Source organism: Natator depressus, chromosome 20 (genome assembly GCF_965152275.1).
Source record: "Natator depressus isolate rNatDep1 chromosome 20, rNatDep2.hap1, whole genome shotgun sequence".
In the NCBI taxonomy this organism is placed as follows: Eukaryota; Metazoa; Chordata; order Testudines; family Cheloniidae; genus Natator; species Natator depressus.
In genome coordinates this window covers 23,358,814-23,374,990 of record NC_134253.1, presented here as the reverse complement: position 1 = coordinate 23,374,990, position 16,177 = coordinate 23,358,814, and the positions used below count along the sequence as shown (strand labels likewise).

Genomic DNA, 16,177 nt, shown 5'->3' with positions numbered 1-16,177 from the left:
GAGCGGGGGCAGGGCCACGATCCAGGTGCCGGTGGGAGTTTGCGGAGTTCCTGCCGTCTACCCTCACAACCCCCTTGTGCAGCAGGGCACTGCAACTCTCCTGGTTTGCTCGGGGGAAATGGAGTGACAGAGAGATTAAGTGACTTGCCCAACATCACCCCAGGAGTCTGTGGCAGAGCAGGGAACTGAACTGGTGTCTCCTGAGTGCCAGGCTAGCTGCCTGATCCCTGGATTCTCTATCTATCACCCAGTGTGCTTAACATGAGGTTTCTGAAGCATTTGGTACTGGCCACTTTCCGAGACAGGCTACTGGGCTAGAGGGACCTCGGAGCCGGTCTTGTACGGCAGTTCCTGTGTCCCTAACGCGAGCCTGAAGAGGGATTTGCTGTCTGGCATGAGAAGTACTTACCTTGCGTGATCAACCTGATGGATTCTGCCCTGCGTTCCACTCCGATCCTTCCCCACTGCTCGGTGCTGTCCAGGTAGATGGTGGCAATGACGGGGCGGGTCATGCCGATCATGTTCTCTTCCCCGGAGCCAGACGGCGTCACAATGAGGTGCTTCAGGTTGGCCCCGTCGATGGAGTTTTCGACAATGATTGTCACGGGGTTTCCTGGCCAAGGAAATAACGTGGCATGAATTCAAGCATGGAGAGCAGGTGCTGGTGGGGACAGGGAGACAGACAGACCTCTCTGTGGGCAGTGGCGGATTGAGAGCTCAATCCATGGGCTGAGCACACCCAAAGTCCATGAAGGTCAGATCCTAACCCAGCAACAATTGATCTGGGTCCTGTGTGCTGACAAGGTCCCCCGCACTACTCTGAGCATTTCTCACCAATCCCTCCTAGGCTACTTCACTCCAGCCCTGCCAGCGGTGGGGATAGAACCTGGACACTCCTATTCTGAAAGCAACAGCCCTTGCTGGTTGAGCTAAATGGGGGCAAAGGAAGGGCTATTATCCACATTTTCCAGATGGGGAGCTGAAGCTCAGATAGGCTAAGGAAGCTGCCTGAAGTCACCAGGGACGTCTGTGGAAGAGCAAGGTCTTGAACTCAGGCTTCCCAAATACTAAGCTAGGGCTCAAACCACTAGGCCATCCTGTCCAAAGACGTAGGCTACTCTCTGGGTGCTCCTTATTTCTGTGCACCTATCTCTCCTGTGAGCACCTTGCTTAGCCACACGCCGACAATGACTTTGATGTATCTTGACCATTAATGCTCGATAGTGCATGTAGACAGTTGTAACAGAACCAGGTGGGTAATCGGTCTACCTCCTGCGAGTGTGGCTACCAGAGAAGAATTCATTGCTCCCTTCACTCTGTTTCTAAAGCATAAAACACTTTCAGATCAGAGGCCCTTGCCTTGGATTCTGACTTTGGTCTCCGATTCTGTGTCTGGAACAATGTCATCTATATCTGCTGCTTTCACCCTCACTTCCTGGACTCCCCCTGAAAAGGAAGGACGAGGAGAAGAGACAGTGAAATGCCATCCGTCCAGCTGGCTGAGCTTTGCTGCCGGTTCTTGAGTAATACTCTACAATGCTCAGTGGATTGTGCAGGGTTCTCTGATGTGCTAGGGCAAAGGGAGGGACGGGGAAGCTGAGATGGGAATCAGGAAGCTGTAAATATGGGGCAGGCAGAGGTGGCTGCTTTTCAGTGGCAGCTGAATTGCTCTGCATATTGCTGATTCCAGTCTTCCGTGATGAGCCTGATTTTGACCTCCATCTCAGCCAACACGAAACCAATCCCTCTGAAATCTCCCACGCACAATCGAAAGCCAGGATAGAATTTTTCAGGGAAGTTTGCTGCAGATTCAATTAAGGGTTTGGGTTAGATACAAGGACTCCAAAAACAGAGATGGCCTTACTTAGATATAGACTGTGGAATTCTTTGAAACCTTCAGGATGAAAGGCGCCACGTAAAGGCAAAGCAGTGCAGCTACTCACCTGCTCCTTTCGCAGATGGATCCAATATGACAGATGTAATTGTTTTGGTCATCCTTATCCCTTCAGGCTAGAAAGGAATGACAAGAGCATAGTAAGCACAGTAGTGTTCAGAGACAATGAAGAGCAGTAGGAAAAGGTGAGCGACTTGCTGATCTTGTGATCAGCGTGAATCAGCAGTGGCTCCACTGGAAGTCAGCGGTCAAGTGAAACTGAGATCAGGCTCTGTCCCAATAAGTCTGGAATCTGACCTCAACTTCACGCAGCGTCCCCTTTTGTTTTGGATCCTGGTTAGGATGCATCCAAGGAGAAGTCCCTAGGCCAAATTCATCCTTAGCGTAATACCACTGATTCCAGCACAGATGAACGGCAGGAATTTTTTGCCAGAAGTTGGGAATGGGTGACAGGGAAAGGATCACTTGATGATTACCTGTTCTGTTCATTCCCTCTGGGGCACCTGGCATTGGCAACTGTCGGAAGACAGGACACTGGGCTAGATGGACCTTTGGTCTGACCCAGTATGGCCATTCTTATGTTCTTATGAATCTGGCCTACAGAGTCTGGCAGGGTGAGGAAGTGAGAAGCTCAATTCATTCCATCATTGCTCTGTGACCTCCCTGAAGGACTTTTCTACTTCCTGATCTTCAGTGGAGGATCTTCCTCTCACCCAGCATTGCAGTAATCTCCTGGGGCAGGCCAGTGGGATGCCTTTCACAACCCACCAATGCTGCTCCTTTGCTCAGCTCTCTCTGCCGAACGATATGAGGTTCTCCCTGGGTGCATTGATTCCAGCACCCACTGGTTCAAGGAGCAAGACCCTGGGCCTGAGGAACTGAACCTAGGTCTCTTATATGACAGCTCAGAGGATCAAGTGCAAGATAACCAAGCCAGCCCCAGCCCTGCTGTAGTTGCCACAGGGGAGGGGAGGAAGTGGGATGAGGATGGAGATGCGGGGTGTTAATTTAACAGGTTAAATTAACAGCACTGATTCTAGAAGCCAGACAATCAGGCCTCCAGCCTCTTGCCCTACAGCAGACATCACGTCCCCATCACCTGATACCCACCACAACCTTCAGTTTCTTCTTCACACCATCAGACACAAAACTGCCCCACACCGCTGCCTTGACCTCAATGTCGTGAGATCCCAGCTGCAATGGGACAATCACTAATGGCACGGCCAGGGAGGACTTGGCTTTGATGTCAAGGATCTGCTGGTATTTAGCCTTGGAAGTGGATGCGCTGCAGAAAACTGAGTTGTACAGCAGCTCTAGCCGGACCTGAGAAGAGAACAGAGATTCGTGAACAGGCAGTCTGCACATCATGACACTGTAGGGCACTGATCCAAAACATACCCTCTGACTGGAGTTTGCTTTTAATCTTAATAAATAACAGACAGAACTGTACTTACAAGCATGGGACTGTATCCTGACCTACTTCCTGAGAGGCCCTTCAGGACCCCCTCTAGTCCTGTCCTGCCTCAGAGAGGCCCTCAGCCTGTGGTGTTCCTGAGTGGAAGTAATGAGACCCACCTGGTCTGGCTACCAGTGCGAGTCAGCAGAAAGCCCCGAACCTGGTACTTACAGATTTGAGGCCCAGGCAGAGAAGAATGGCAGCCAGAAGGGTATTTTTTATCTCCCTCTATATCATACAATCTTGCCAGAAGCTGGGAATAGGCAAGAGAATATGGTTACTTACCTCTCGTAACCGTTGTTCTTCGAGATGTGTTGTTCACGTCTATTACAATTAGGTGTGCGGGCACGTCATATGCTCGGACATCGGAAACTTTTTCCCTTAACAGCTCCCATCGGGACGACAGAGGAGCCCCCTAGAGTGGTGCTCTTATGGCACTGTATATAATACCCTGCCGGCCTGACCCCTCTTTGGGTCCGTCTTGCCATTGACGCCGACAGAGGGGTGGGGGGGCGGGTATTGTAATGGACGTGAACAACAAATCTCGAAGAACAATAGTTAACAGAGGTAAATAACCGTCTTTTCTTCTTCCAGTGCTTGTTCATGTCCATTCCAGTGAAGTGACTTCCAAGCTGACTATTGGAAGTGGGTAGGAGTCAAGGAATGATTGATTGGAGGACAGCCCTGCTGATCGCTGTATCATCTCTGGCCTGTTGGTTGATGGCATAGTGGGCTGTAAACGTATGCACTGAGGACCAGGTAGCTGCTTTGCAGATTTTGTGGATGGGTACCCGTGCCAGAAAGGTGATCAAAGACACTTGTGCTCTCGTCGAATGGGCTGTGATTGCAGGAGCTGGGACCTTAGCCAACTCATAGCATGTGCGAATGCAGTCTGTGATCCAGGACGAGATGCGCTGAGAAGATACTGGAAGGCCCTTCATTCTATCAGCTATGGCTACGAACAGTTGAGTTGATTTGCAAAAAGGCCTTGTGTGCTCTACGTAGAACGCTAGGGCTCTTCGAACATCTAGCGTGTGCAAGCTCTCCTACTGCAGGCTCGTGTGAGGCTTTGGAAAAATCACAGGCAGACAAATGTCCTGTCCCATGTGGAACTGGGAGACCACCTTGGGGAGGAATCTAAGGTGTGGTCTAAATTGCACCTTGTCCTTATGAAACACCGTATAAGGAGGTTTGGAGGTGAGAGCCTTTAGTTAAGACACTCTCCTCACCAATGTAATGGCCACCAAGAACGCTACCTGCCATGAAAAGTAAAGGTGGGAACAAGTGGCCAGTGGCTCAAACAGTGGACTCATGAGCTTGGAGAGGTTCAGATTCCAGGTTGGTACTGGTGGTTGAGAGTAAGGGTATTCCCTCTCCAATCCCTTGAGGAAACGCACCATCATGGGATTTGAGAATATCGAGTGCCCAGATTTCCCTGGATGGAAAGCTGAGATAGCCACCAGGTGTACTCTGATGGATGGAAGTGATAGGCCTTGTTGCTTGAAGTGAAGCATGTAGTCCAGAATAACCAGGATAGATACCTGGAGCGGTAACAGACATCTGGGTTCACACCAGCAGGAGAACCTTTTCCACTTGGCTAAGTAAATTGACCTTGTGGAAGCATTCCTGCAGCCAAGAAGTATTTGTCTCACTGGCTGAGAGCACTGGCTCACCATCGAGTTTAGCCATGGAGCTTCCAAGCCATGGGGTGCAGGGACTGTAGGTTTGGGTGGAGAAGGCACCCTTGGTCCTGAGTGATCAAGTCCAGATGGAGGGGTAGGGCTATTGGGGCGTCTACTGATAGTTTGAGGAGTGTTGTGTACCAGCGCTGACGTGGCCAGGACAGGGCAAGCAGGATCACCATCGCTCTGTCCCTGCATATCTTGAGCAGGACCCAGTGGATCAGCAGGATTGGAGGGAAGGCATACTTCAGGCCCTCTCCCCACTGCATTAAGAACACGTCAGAGATGGAGCCCGGGCCGTGGTTTTGAAATGAGCAGAACCGAGGACACTGTTTGTTGTCCTTGATGGCGGATAGATTGACTTGGGGATAACCCCACTTTTGGAAAACTGACTGCAGGACATCTGATCGGACTGACCACTCGTGAGCTTGGTAGGACCTGTTGAGGTGATCTGCCAGCTCGTTCCTCACCCTGGGGAGGTAGGATGCTTCCAGCTGTATGGACCGGGCTATACAGAAGTTGCAGAGGAGAAGAGCCTCGCATCAGAGGGGTGAGAAGCGAGCTCTGCCCTATTTGTTTATGTAGAACATGGTGGTGGTGTTGTCTGTCAGGACTGTCACGCTGTGACCTTGCAAAGTGGCGTGAAAGCAACAAGGGTGATGTCATGGTGGGTGTGTGCTACAGACCACCGGATCAGAAGTTTCTTTGGACAACTAACTGAAGTTTCCAGATCACAGACCTTGGTTCTAATGGGGGACTTAAATCACCCTGACATCTGCTGGGAGAGCAATACAGCAATGCACAGACAATCCAGGAAGTTTTTGAAGAGTGTCGGGGACAACTTCCTGGTACAAATGCTGGAGGAACGAACTAGGGGCCGTGCTCCTCTTGACCTGCTGCTTACAAACAGGGAAGAATTGGTAGGGGAAGTAGAAGTGGGTGGCAACCTAGGCAGCAGTGACCATGAGACAGTTGAGTTCAGGATACTCACAAAAGGAAGAAAGGAGAGTAGCAAAATACGTATCCTGGACTTCAGAAAAGCAGACTTTGACTCCCCTAGGGAGCTGATGGGCAGGATCCCCTGGGAGGCTAATATGAGGGGGAAAGGAGTCTAGGAGGCTGTATTTTAAAGAAGCCTTATTGAGGGCACAGGAACAAACCATCCTGATGTGCAGAAAGAATAGCAAATATGGTAGGCGAACAGCTTGGTTTAACAGTGAAATCTTCGGTGAGCTTATATACAAATACAAATATTGCTAGAACATGCAGAGGTGTAATCAGGAAGGCCAAGCCACAACTGGAGTTGCAGCTAGCAAGGGATGTGAAGGGTAACAAAAGGGTTTCTACAGGTATGTTAGCAACAAGAAGAAGGTCAGGGAAAGTCTGAGACTCTTACAGAATGGGGGAGGCAACCTAGTGACACATGATGTGGAAAAAGCTGAAGTACTCAATGCTTTTTTTGCCTTGGTCTTCACAGACAAGGTCAGCTTCCAGACTGCTCCACTGGGCAACACAGTATGTGGAGGGGGTGAGCAGCCCTCAGTGGTGAAAGAACAGGTTAAGGACTATTTAGAAAAGCTGGATGTGCACAAGTCCATGTGGCAATTGGGGGAGGTCCCGGATGCTTGGAAAAAGGCAAATATAGTGCCCATATTTTAAAAAGGGAAGAAAGAGAACCCAGGGAACTACAGACCGGTCAGCCTCACTTCACTCCCCGGCAAAATCATGGAGCAGGTCCTCAAGGAATGCATTTTGAAGCACTTGGAGGAGAGGAAGGTGATCAGGAACAGTCAACATGGATTCAACAAGGGCAAGGCATGCCTGACCAACCTGATTGCCTTCTATGATGAAATAACTGGCTGTGTGGATATGGGAAAAGTGGTGGATGTGATATATCTTGACTTTAGCAAAGTTTTTGATACAGTCTCCCACAGTATTCTTGCCACCAAGTTAAAGAAGTATGGATTGGATGAATGGACTATAAAGTGGACAGAAAGCTGGCTAGATTGTCGGGCTCAATGGGTAGTGATTAACGGCTTGATATCTAATTGGCAGCAGTATCAAGCGGAGTGCCCCAGGGGTTGGTCCTGGGGCCAGTTTTGTTCAACATCTTTATTAATGATCTGGAGGATGGTGTGGATTGCACCCTCAACAAGTTTGCAGATGACACTAAGCTGCGGGGGGGGAGAGGTAGATATGCTGGAGGGTAGGGATAGGGTCCAGAGTAACCTAGACAAATTGGAGGATTGGGCCAAAAGAAATCTGATGAAGTTCAACAAGGAGAAGTGCAGAGTCCTGCACTTAGGACAGAAGAATCCCATGCACGACTACAGCCTGGGGACTGACTGGCTAAGCAGCATTCTGCAGAAAAGGATCTGGGGATTACAGTGGATGAGAAGCTGGATATGAGTCAGCAGTGTGCCCTTGTTGCCAAGATGGCCAACGGCATATTGGGCTGTATTAGTAAGAGCATTTCCAGCAGATCGAGGGAAGTGATTATTCCCCTCTATTTGGCACTGGTGAGGCCACACCTGGAGTATTGTGTCCAGTTTTGGTCCCCCCACTACAGAAGGGATGTGGACAAATTAAAGAGAGTCCAGCGGAGGGCAACAAAAATGATTAGGGGACTGGAACATATGACTTATGAGGAGAGGCTGAGGGAACAGGGGTTATTTAGTCTGCAGAAGAGAAGAGTGAGGGGGGATTTGATAGCCGCCTTCAACTACCTGAAAGGGGGTTCCAAAGAGGATGGAGCTAGGCTCTTCTCAGTGGTGGCAGATGACAGAACAAGAAGCAATGGTCTCAAGTTGCAGTGGGGGAGGTTTAGGTTGGATATTAGGAAACACTATTTCATGAGGAGGGTGGTGGAGCACTGGAATGGGTTACCTAGGGAGGTGGTGGAATCTCCATCCTTAGAGGTTTTTAAGACCCGGCTTGACAAAGCCCGGGCTGGGATGATTTATTTGGTATTGGTCCTGCTTTGAGTAGACTGGACTAGATGACCTCCTGAGGTCTCTTCCAACCCTAATATTCTATGATTCTATGAAAGGTTTGACAGGCCAGACAAACCACTCTGAGCACCTTCAGGTTGTTATGGAGGGGTATCTCATCCTGCATCCACAGACCCTGTGTTCTCAGTTCCCCTAGGTGTGCACCCCAACCCAGATCTGACGCATCTGTTACTAATGTCAGTGAAGGTTGGGTTGTGGTGAAGGGGACTCCTGCACAGATGCCTGGTTGGTCCAGCCACCAACGCAGAGACTCTCTGATTTGCCAGGCTGGATAACAGGAGTAAAATCCCTTTCCCCTTAGCTCCTGGGGAACCTCCTCCACCGCCCCTATATCGACGAGCGATCATACCTCCTGCATAAGGAGTTGCTTGTGAGACAGGTCCCTGAAGAGGGATAGGGAAGAGGGGTGGGAGGGAGGAAAGGAGGGGAACTTGAGGGAGTATCCCACCTGTACCATGTGTAGGACCCAGCGGTCAGATGTTATACAGGACCACGCGTGGTAGAAGCGGAATAGCTGGTTTAAAAACTGTGAGGAGGGATCCTGGGATTGGATTGGTAGGCTGTCCTCATGCGTGCCATCAAAACCCTGGCTTGTTTCCTGGCTGGGGATTATCTGGGCCTTGGTTAGACGCATTGTTCGACCGTCTGCGTCTATTATGCTGTCTCACCTGCGGTGGGGGTCTCGTCTGGGGTGAGTTTAGTATGGCCTCTGCTGTGGAAATTGAGGCCTGAAGGGCTTCCTCTGGGTTGCTGGTGTATGCATTCCCAGGGATTTCACTGTAGCCCTGGAATCCTCGAGGCTATGCAGCCTGGAGTCCGTTTGCTCTGAAAAGAGGCCAGAGTCTTCGAAAGGGAGGTCTTGCAATGTGTTTTGGACCTCGGGAGGGAGGCATGACACCTGTAGCCAGGCTGAACTCCTCATGACCACTCCTGATGATATGGTTCTGGCTGCAGAGTCAGCCGAATCGACCAGCTGAGGGTGGTTGCCATCGTCCTGACCCTCCTGTAATCCCCCATAGTCCTGGGCCATGTTGGGGCCTGTCAAGGCTGTCACCTCTTGAGAGGCAGACTGTGCCTCCTAAAGCCTTGGGGTTGTGCCTCTCAGTAGCGGTGCAGGCAACAGAGTTGTCTCTGTCAGCTGCTTTGGGGGGTCTGAGGTCTGTCTAGAGAGTGTGGCCTCTCTTGCCCTCAAGGTGTGTTTATATGGTGACCTTGAGTGGCGTCGCATTGAGTGCACCAATCTGGAGGCTCTAGAAAATGTGCCCTGTTGTTGGTGATAGGCTCATGGCGTCCAAAAGGGCCATTGCTCTGGAGGCAACCACTGCAGCTGCCAGGCTGTGTGGGACTCTCTACTGCTCTTGGTCTGGTGCCTGCTATAACTAGAGCGGCCTGAGTTGGCCTCAGGGTCTGAGGAGGCTGAAGGGGAGGACCAAGGTGGTGTCAATGATCCTTGAGCCACTGTGGTGTGCCGAGAGGTGCGGGCCATGGACCGGTGCTGAGAGGATTGGGATAGTGAGCGGTACCAGCTAGCCCGAGACCTGCACCGCCTTAGAGCATACAGTGCCGGGGAAGTGGCTGATACCATGTTTTGGTGCCGAGTGACCGAGGGTGACATGGAGCAGTGCCGGGTCCTCGGTGGGGGCGCCGAGGGTGCTTCTTCATCTGGTGCCATAACCTCACGTGGGGTTGTCGGTGCTGGGGAGCGGCACTGTGGCGAGCTCAAATGGGAGCGGTGCCGTGAGCGATGCCAGATTGGTGACCTCGAGCGGCACACCATTGCTGGTTTCCCTCTGGACGGCACCCGTCTGGGTGGTGCCAGAGGCTTCTCCCTGCATGGGAGGGGATTGGGTGTCGACAGTTCAATGAGGTCCTTTTGCAGCCTCAAATGTGTCTGGTGTGGAGGGGGGTTCCAAGACCTCCTCTAGACACTGGTCTGTGCCGAAGTCGCTGGGCACCGGACTCAATGATGCCTGCGGTGCCAGAGTCAATAGTGCCGGCACCTGATGGGAAACAGAGTCCTGTCTCTGAGTTGTGGGAGCCTCTCTGAGTGTCTTGGTCACTCTTTGAGGGGAGCGTCCTCTTTCCCCTTTCTTATGGCACTTGGCCGGTGCTGGGGAGCTTGAGAGGTGCCAGAGCTGGTCAGCTTGTCTCAGTGCCAGGGATTTATGGTACCAGGGATCTCTCGAGCCCGGTGCCGAATTGCGCACTGATGCCGGGGCACTTCTCACTGAGGAGCTCGGGCCCGGTACCAGGTGGTCTGGGGTCACTGGTTGTAATGCGGCCTCCATGAGCATCTGCTTAAGACGAAAGTCTCTTTCTTTCTTCGTCCGGGCCTTAAAGGCCTGCAAATTTTGCAGGGCTCAGCCTGGTGTGCCTCCCCCAGACACCTAAGGTTGGAGTCGTGTGGGTCGCTGTTGGGCATAGACTTGTGGCAGGTAGCATAAGCTTTAAACCCCGGGCTTGCGTCATGCCCCGCAGCCCAAGGCTGATGGATGCAACTAAATCCCAGTCATCTCTAACTAAGCTGTACCTAACTAATTTATTAACTATCTAACAACAAATTATCTAACTGTCAAAATTAGATTGCTAAGGGATCACTTGTCAGCGAGAGACCACGTTCCAACGCCACCATGGACAGTAAGAAGGAATTGAAGGCGGGGGGTCGGGCAGGCAGGGTACTATATACAGAGCCATAAGGAGCCACCCTAGGGGGCTCCTCTGCCATCCCAATGGAAGCTGCTAAGGGGAAAAGTTTCTGATGTCCGTGCACGTGATGCGCGCACACACATAATTGGAGTGGATATGAACAAGCACTCAAAGAAGAAGGGATGGATCACTTGATGATTACTTGTTCTGTTCATTCCCCCTGCAGCACCTGGCATTGGTTGCTGTCAGAAGACAGGATACTGGGCTAGATGGACCACTGGTCTGACCCAGTATGGCCGCTTTTATGGTCTTAACTGGGTGGATTCCATAGCCCTGATCCTCAAAGGTGCTGAGCACTCAACAAGGTCAATGGGAAACAAAGGTGTCCAGCCCCAAAGGGATCAGGCCCTAGAAGAACAAGCCTTCCACAATTTTGTGTTGGTTTGGCTGTCTGTCAAAGACTTGACACCTCAGGTCAATTGCAGAGCCCCATGAGGCAGTGAGCTTACCTTAATGTTTTGGTCCCAATAGTTGTAGATAATAGCCCGGATTTCCACATCCTCATTCCTCACTACAGAGTAGGGCAGCTGGAGGTCGATGAAAAAACCTTTCATTACTTTTATCTCATAGGGGTCAGCCACACAGAGCCCTGCAATGGGGAAAGACCCAGGATCAGAGACAGGGGAGCTTATACTTTAGTCCTGAAATGTGTTTGTCGTCTCCTCAATTGTTCCATCTCACTGTGATGTTTCCAAGGCCCATTGTGGCCTGGGGTCTTTTCCCCATTAGGTTTTCTGCCTGTTCTTTGGAGAGCTCGTAGTGTTCCTCACCTTTGGTCTCTGAAAGGCTCACAGCCAGGACTTCCCAGGTGGTACTGGAATCCTTCAGGAAAATAGGCACCGTCCTGGAGGAAATTCTACATGGAAAGAGAAAGACAGAGTCTTTTAGAGAAGGAGCTAGGATTCATGGACATTCCCCAGCTAAGGGTGTAGATCAAGGGTCTCAAACATGCGGCCCACAGACTTATTTCCTGCAGCCCACCATAGGTGCCAACTCCCCCACTCTGCCCCTCACTCCCTGCTCCCCCTCCTCGTCCCCCCCCCCGAGCATGCCACGTCCCCACTCCTCTGCCTACCTCCCAGCGCTTTCCGCCACCAAACAGCTGTTTGGAGGTGCTTAGGGCTTTCCAGGAGGCAGTGGGGAGGAGTGGGGACGCAGCGCGCTCAGAGGAGGAGGCGGGGAAGGGAGGAGGATGGGGAGGGATTTGGGGAAGGGGTTGGATTGGGGCAGGGAGACGGTGGAGTTGGGGCGGGGACTTTGGGGAAGGGGTTGGAATGGGGGCGGGGAAGGGGTGGGGCATGTACTGAAGTGTCGCTAGAAGTGAAGAAACCAGAGGGCAGAACAAGCCCAGGCTCCTCCCTCCCTCCCCCCAGTCCCGGGGGCTTCCTCCTCCGCCTGCCTAGCGCCAGGCTGCCAACTCATGCCAAGCCGCTCAAGTGGAGTGGTGAGAGCATGGGGCAACGCGTGGCTGCCCCCGTCTGGCCACACACAAATGAAGTTTTTAAGGTCAGGCTTGACAAAGCCCTGGCTGGGATGATTTGATTGGGGATTGGTCCTGCTTTGAGCAGGGGGTTGGACTAGATGACGTCCTGAGGTCCCTTCCAACCCTGATATTCTATGATTCTATGAAATGCATGTGGGCTGCAGCAGGGCTAAGTAGAGCTGCGAGCAGCAGAAGGGAGGGAGAGCAACAGGCTGGGCAGGGGATCCATGGGGGCCACCGAGGCTGTATTACCATGCTGGGCTGATGGGGGGAGGGTTGTGTTTTTTCTCAGCCAGCCCAGTTTCTCGCTAGTTTCTCAGCGCATCACAGAGTTTTCACATTTGAAAACAGGCCCAACTCCTCGCTCCTCCCCTGGAAACAAGTACGATTTACAAACTGGGGTGGGAGGGCTTTCCAAGCCACATGCTTCCCTGCCCCTCTGCTTTCTGTGCAGCTAGATACCTCTAGTGGCTATGGTAACACCCCTCTTTTCATTAGTGTGCTTGGTAAGACCTCCAACAGCTTACAGTCTAGCAGAGATACACAGGAGCCAGGATGCACAGGAAGACGCAGAGGGGGGATTAACTTGGAGCAGTCTGGGATAGGGGGTTGTTTATTTGGGCATCTGTGGCGTGATTTGAATCATACCTGTCATTCCCCTTGGCTTCAGGGCTTTGTTGCAATGCTCGTGCTATCAGAGCCTGCTCTGAAAGGTGCTAAGCACCCTGAGATCCCACTGCTCTCAGTGGGAGAAGCAGGCATCTCAGCTCCGCACAAAGGAAGTTCTAACAGAGAGATGACCCAAAGGAGGGGGATTCAAAACTTGCGTCCCAGCCCCTTGCTGTGACCTGAGGCTGAAAGGTGCTGCCAGCTGCCTTCTGTGAGGTTCAACGCATGCTCATGGCCAATGGCTTTTAGCCCATCAGACCCCAAGACAGCTCCCTCTGCTTTCGCAAGGGTAATGGCAACGTTTGGAAGTACATATATATGTGAAAAGTTTTTCTCCTCCATGGAGATTAACAAAGCTGTGTTAAGGTCAAGGTTCACTGATGAACATTTCCAAGCAACACTGAGATTGGTTTCGTCTCAGGATATCAAAGCTAATATTGATGCTCTGGTTGATGCAAAATGCTGCCAGCTAAGTGGCCAAAAATGAAACGACTGTCAAAATTAGCACTGACTTTTCGCATTACAGTTTTTAAAAAGTTAATACATTGACTTTTAATAGCATACGATATTACTCTTCATTTTTTTATTTTTGACTATACTTTTGTATCGTTGTATGAAAAGGTTTCAGTGATGCGGCCCTCAGGTCAATGTACTCATCCTCATGTGGCTTTTGTGGTGATTTGAGTTTGAGATCCCTGGTGTAGATCCTCCTATCTTAGGACTGAGGTCCAGGGTAAAGCCTTCTTCACCCACCCACTGAAATATAGAGCCCTCTCTGGGGAGGAACTCAGTGGTCCAAGTTCTGCACCAGCCACAGGACACAACCTGTTTTAAAGGTCTCAAGGGTAGGGATACTAATTCTAGTGTCCAGGTCTAATTCCAAGCAGGGGAATTATATTCCATTCCAGTGGAGAGGGGCCTGGCCCAGCGCCTCATTTACCTTTTAAAAAAAAAAGCTTCAGCTATCCTGTCAAGGCTGAGTCCCCACTCTGGCACTTCGAGGGCAGAGGGTGGGGGCCTGCAAGGATTCTAAAAATTAGCACTGGCCACTCCAGGCTTGTATTAAACTCCCAAGGTTACAGCTTTTCTCTGACCTTGGATGGGTAGATGCTGCCACCACCCAAGTGCAAAAACCCCTTTGAGAATCCAGGAAGGCGCACTTGGGAATTCCTTTCTATGGGGTACCCTTAAGCCCTTTCACACACACCCCTCCGGGGGAGAGCTGACAAAGAAAACAAAGGAAATCAGCTGTTGCCACCAGCTAATTAAATAACATGTGAACACACCTCTTAAGACACAACACTCCAATCCTGTTCTTAAAAAAGGTAAACTTTATTTAAAATAAATAAAGAAAAAAAAAGACATCTAAAAGCTCAAGCTATTGCTAGATTTTAAAAGAGCAAATACAAAAATTAAGAGCAAATACAAAAAATTATAGCTACTCCCTTAGCTTTCTTGAGGTCCAGCTTAAAGGTTACAAACAAAACAAAAGCACCTGGGGTAAGCACAGAGGAGTCCACAAGCCATAAAGAAATAAAAGAGATAAACCTAATTGCGTTTCCCTAGACATTTCCTGATCTACTTACATATCTGGGGTTCCAAATGAGTAGTTTCTAGGTATGATTTAGTGATTTTTCATACCTGGCTCAAGCTCTTACAGCATAGTTCCAGCCCTGTCTCTGCTCTCTGGGAGAACAACACAGACAGACAAAGGGGAAGTTTTTTCCCAATTTTAAAAAGTTCTAGCCTTCCCATTGGCTCTTTTGGTCAGGTGCTGACTCCCTTCCTTTTACCTATGGACTTTTTAACCCTTTACAGGTAAAGCAAGTAGAGAACAGCTACTAAGAGAGAGAGTTTATAGCTAACTGGCTGGCTGGGTGTCCATAAAAGGGAGCTACCCCCCGCCTTTCATTTATTACAGGCCCCCAAATCACAGAGAGTGCTGGCCAGCCTGGTTCAGGTCGGGTCCACACCGGCTGGGATTTCTTCCTGGAGGTCTAGGAAACAGAGTTAATAAGATACTGTCAGGGTTCCCTCCCCACTCTGAACTCTGGGGTACAGATGAGGGGACCCAAATGAAAGACCCCCTAAGCTTATTTCTACAAGCTTAGGTTAAAAACTTCCCCAAGGCACAAATCCTTTCCTTGTCCTTGGATGGTATTGCTGCCACCACCAAGTGATTTAGACAAAAATTCAGGAAAAGGACCACTTGGAGTCCCTATTTCCCTAAAATATTCCCCCAAGCCTCTTCACTCCCTTTCCTGGGAAGGATTGAGAATAATATCCTCAGCAATTGGTTATAATGTGAGCACAGACCAAACCCCTTGGTTTTTAGGACACTGAAAATCAATCAGGTTCTTAAAAGAAGAATTTTATTTTAAAAAAAGGTAAAAGAATCACACCTGCAAAAATCAGGATGGAAAGTACTTTTTATAAGGTAATAAAAAGATTTAAACCACAGAGGATTCCCCTCTAGGCTCAACTTCAAAGGTACAAAAGCAGGAATAAACCTCCCTCTTAGCATAGGGAAAATTCACAAGCTAAAAACAAAAGATAATCTAACGCATTTCCTTGCTATTACTTACAATTTCTGTAATTTTAGATGTATCATTTCAGGATCTTTTTAGGAGTTGCTTTACCTGCTTGGTCTCTCTCTTCGTCCCGAGAGGGAACAAACAAAGAGAGCACAAACAAAACATCCCCCTTCCCCCGATTTGAAAGTATCTTCTTTGCTCATTGGCCCGTTTGGTCAGGTGCCAACTAGGTTATTTGAGCTTCTTACCCCTTACAGGTAAAGAGTCAGTACAGCTACCCAGGAAGGATTTTATGCTACCCTTAGCTGTATGTTTATGACAGATACATGCACCTCTAATTTTACTAATAATTACATGAAGATCTAAATAGTATTTTTCACATTTCAAGGACTACAGTGACTTAGAATACAGGGAAATTTTCACCCGTCTGATTCTGGGAAACCTTCCCAGGACAGTGCATCAGCCACTGCGTTAGAGGCTCCTGAAATGAGTTGTATTTCAAAATCAAAGTCTTGAAGAGCTAAACTCCACCGAAGAAGTTTTTGTTAGTTTCTTTGACTGTGTGAAGCCACTTCAGTGCAGCATGGTCAGTCTGCAGGTGAAAATGCTGTCCCCAAATGTATGGGTTTAGCTTCTCCAGAGCATACACAATGGTGTAACATTCTTTTTCTGAGACTGACCAGTAGCTGTCCTTCTCAGAAAGTTTTTTGCTGAGGAACACAACAGGATGGAATTGTTGATC

The 16,177-nt window shown here is 50.0% G+C and overlaps 1 protein-coding gene across 1 annotated transcript in view; it reads right to left on the bottom strand.

The window, feature by feature from the left end:
* Positions 1–16,177, bottom strand: part of LOC141975424 (complement C3-like) — an 87,402-nt gene that overhangs the window by 26,409 nt on the left and 44,816 nt on the right. Inside the window, 6 exon segments of the mRNA XM_074935791.1 lie at positions 410–613; positions 1,360–1,446; positions 1,944–2,010; positions 3,005–3,217; positions 11,199–11,338; positions 11,520–11,605. Of these exon segments, the coding sequence (XP_074791892.1) occupies positions 410–613; positions 1,360–1,446; positions 1,944–2,010; positions 3,005–3,217; positions 11,199–11,338; positions 11,520–11,605 (797 nt within the window).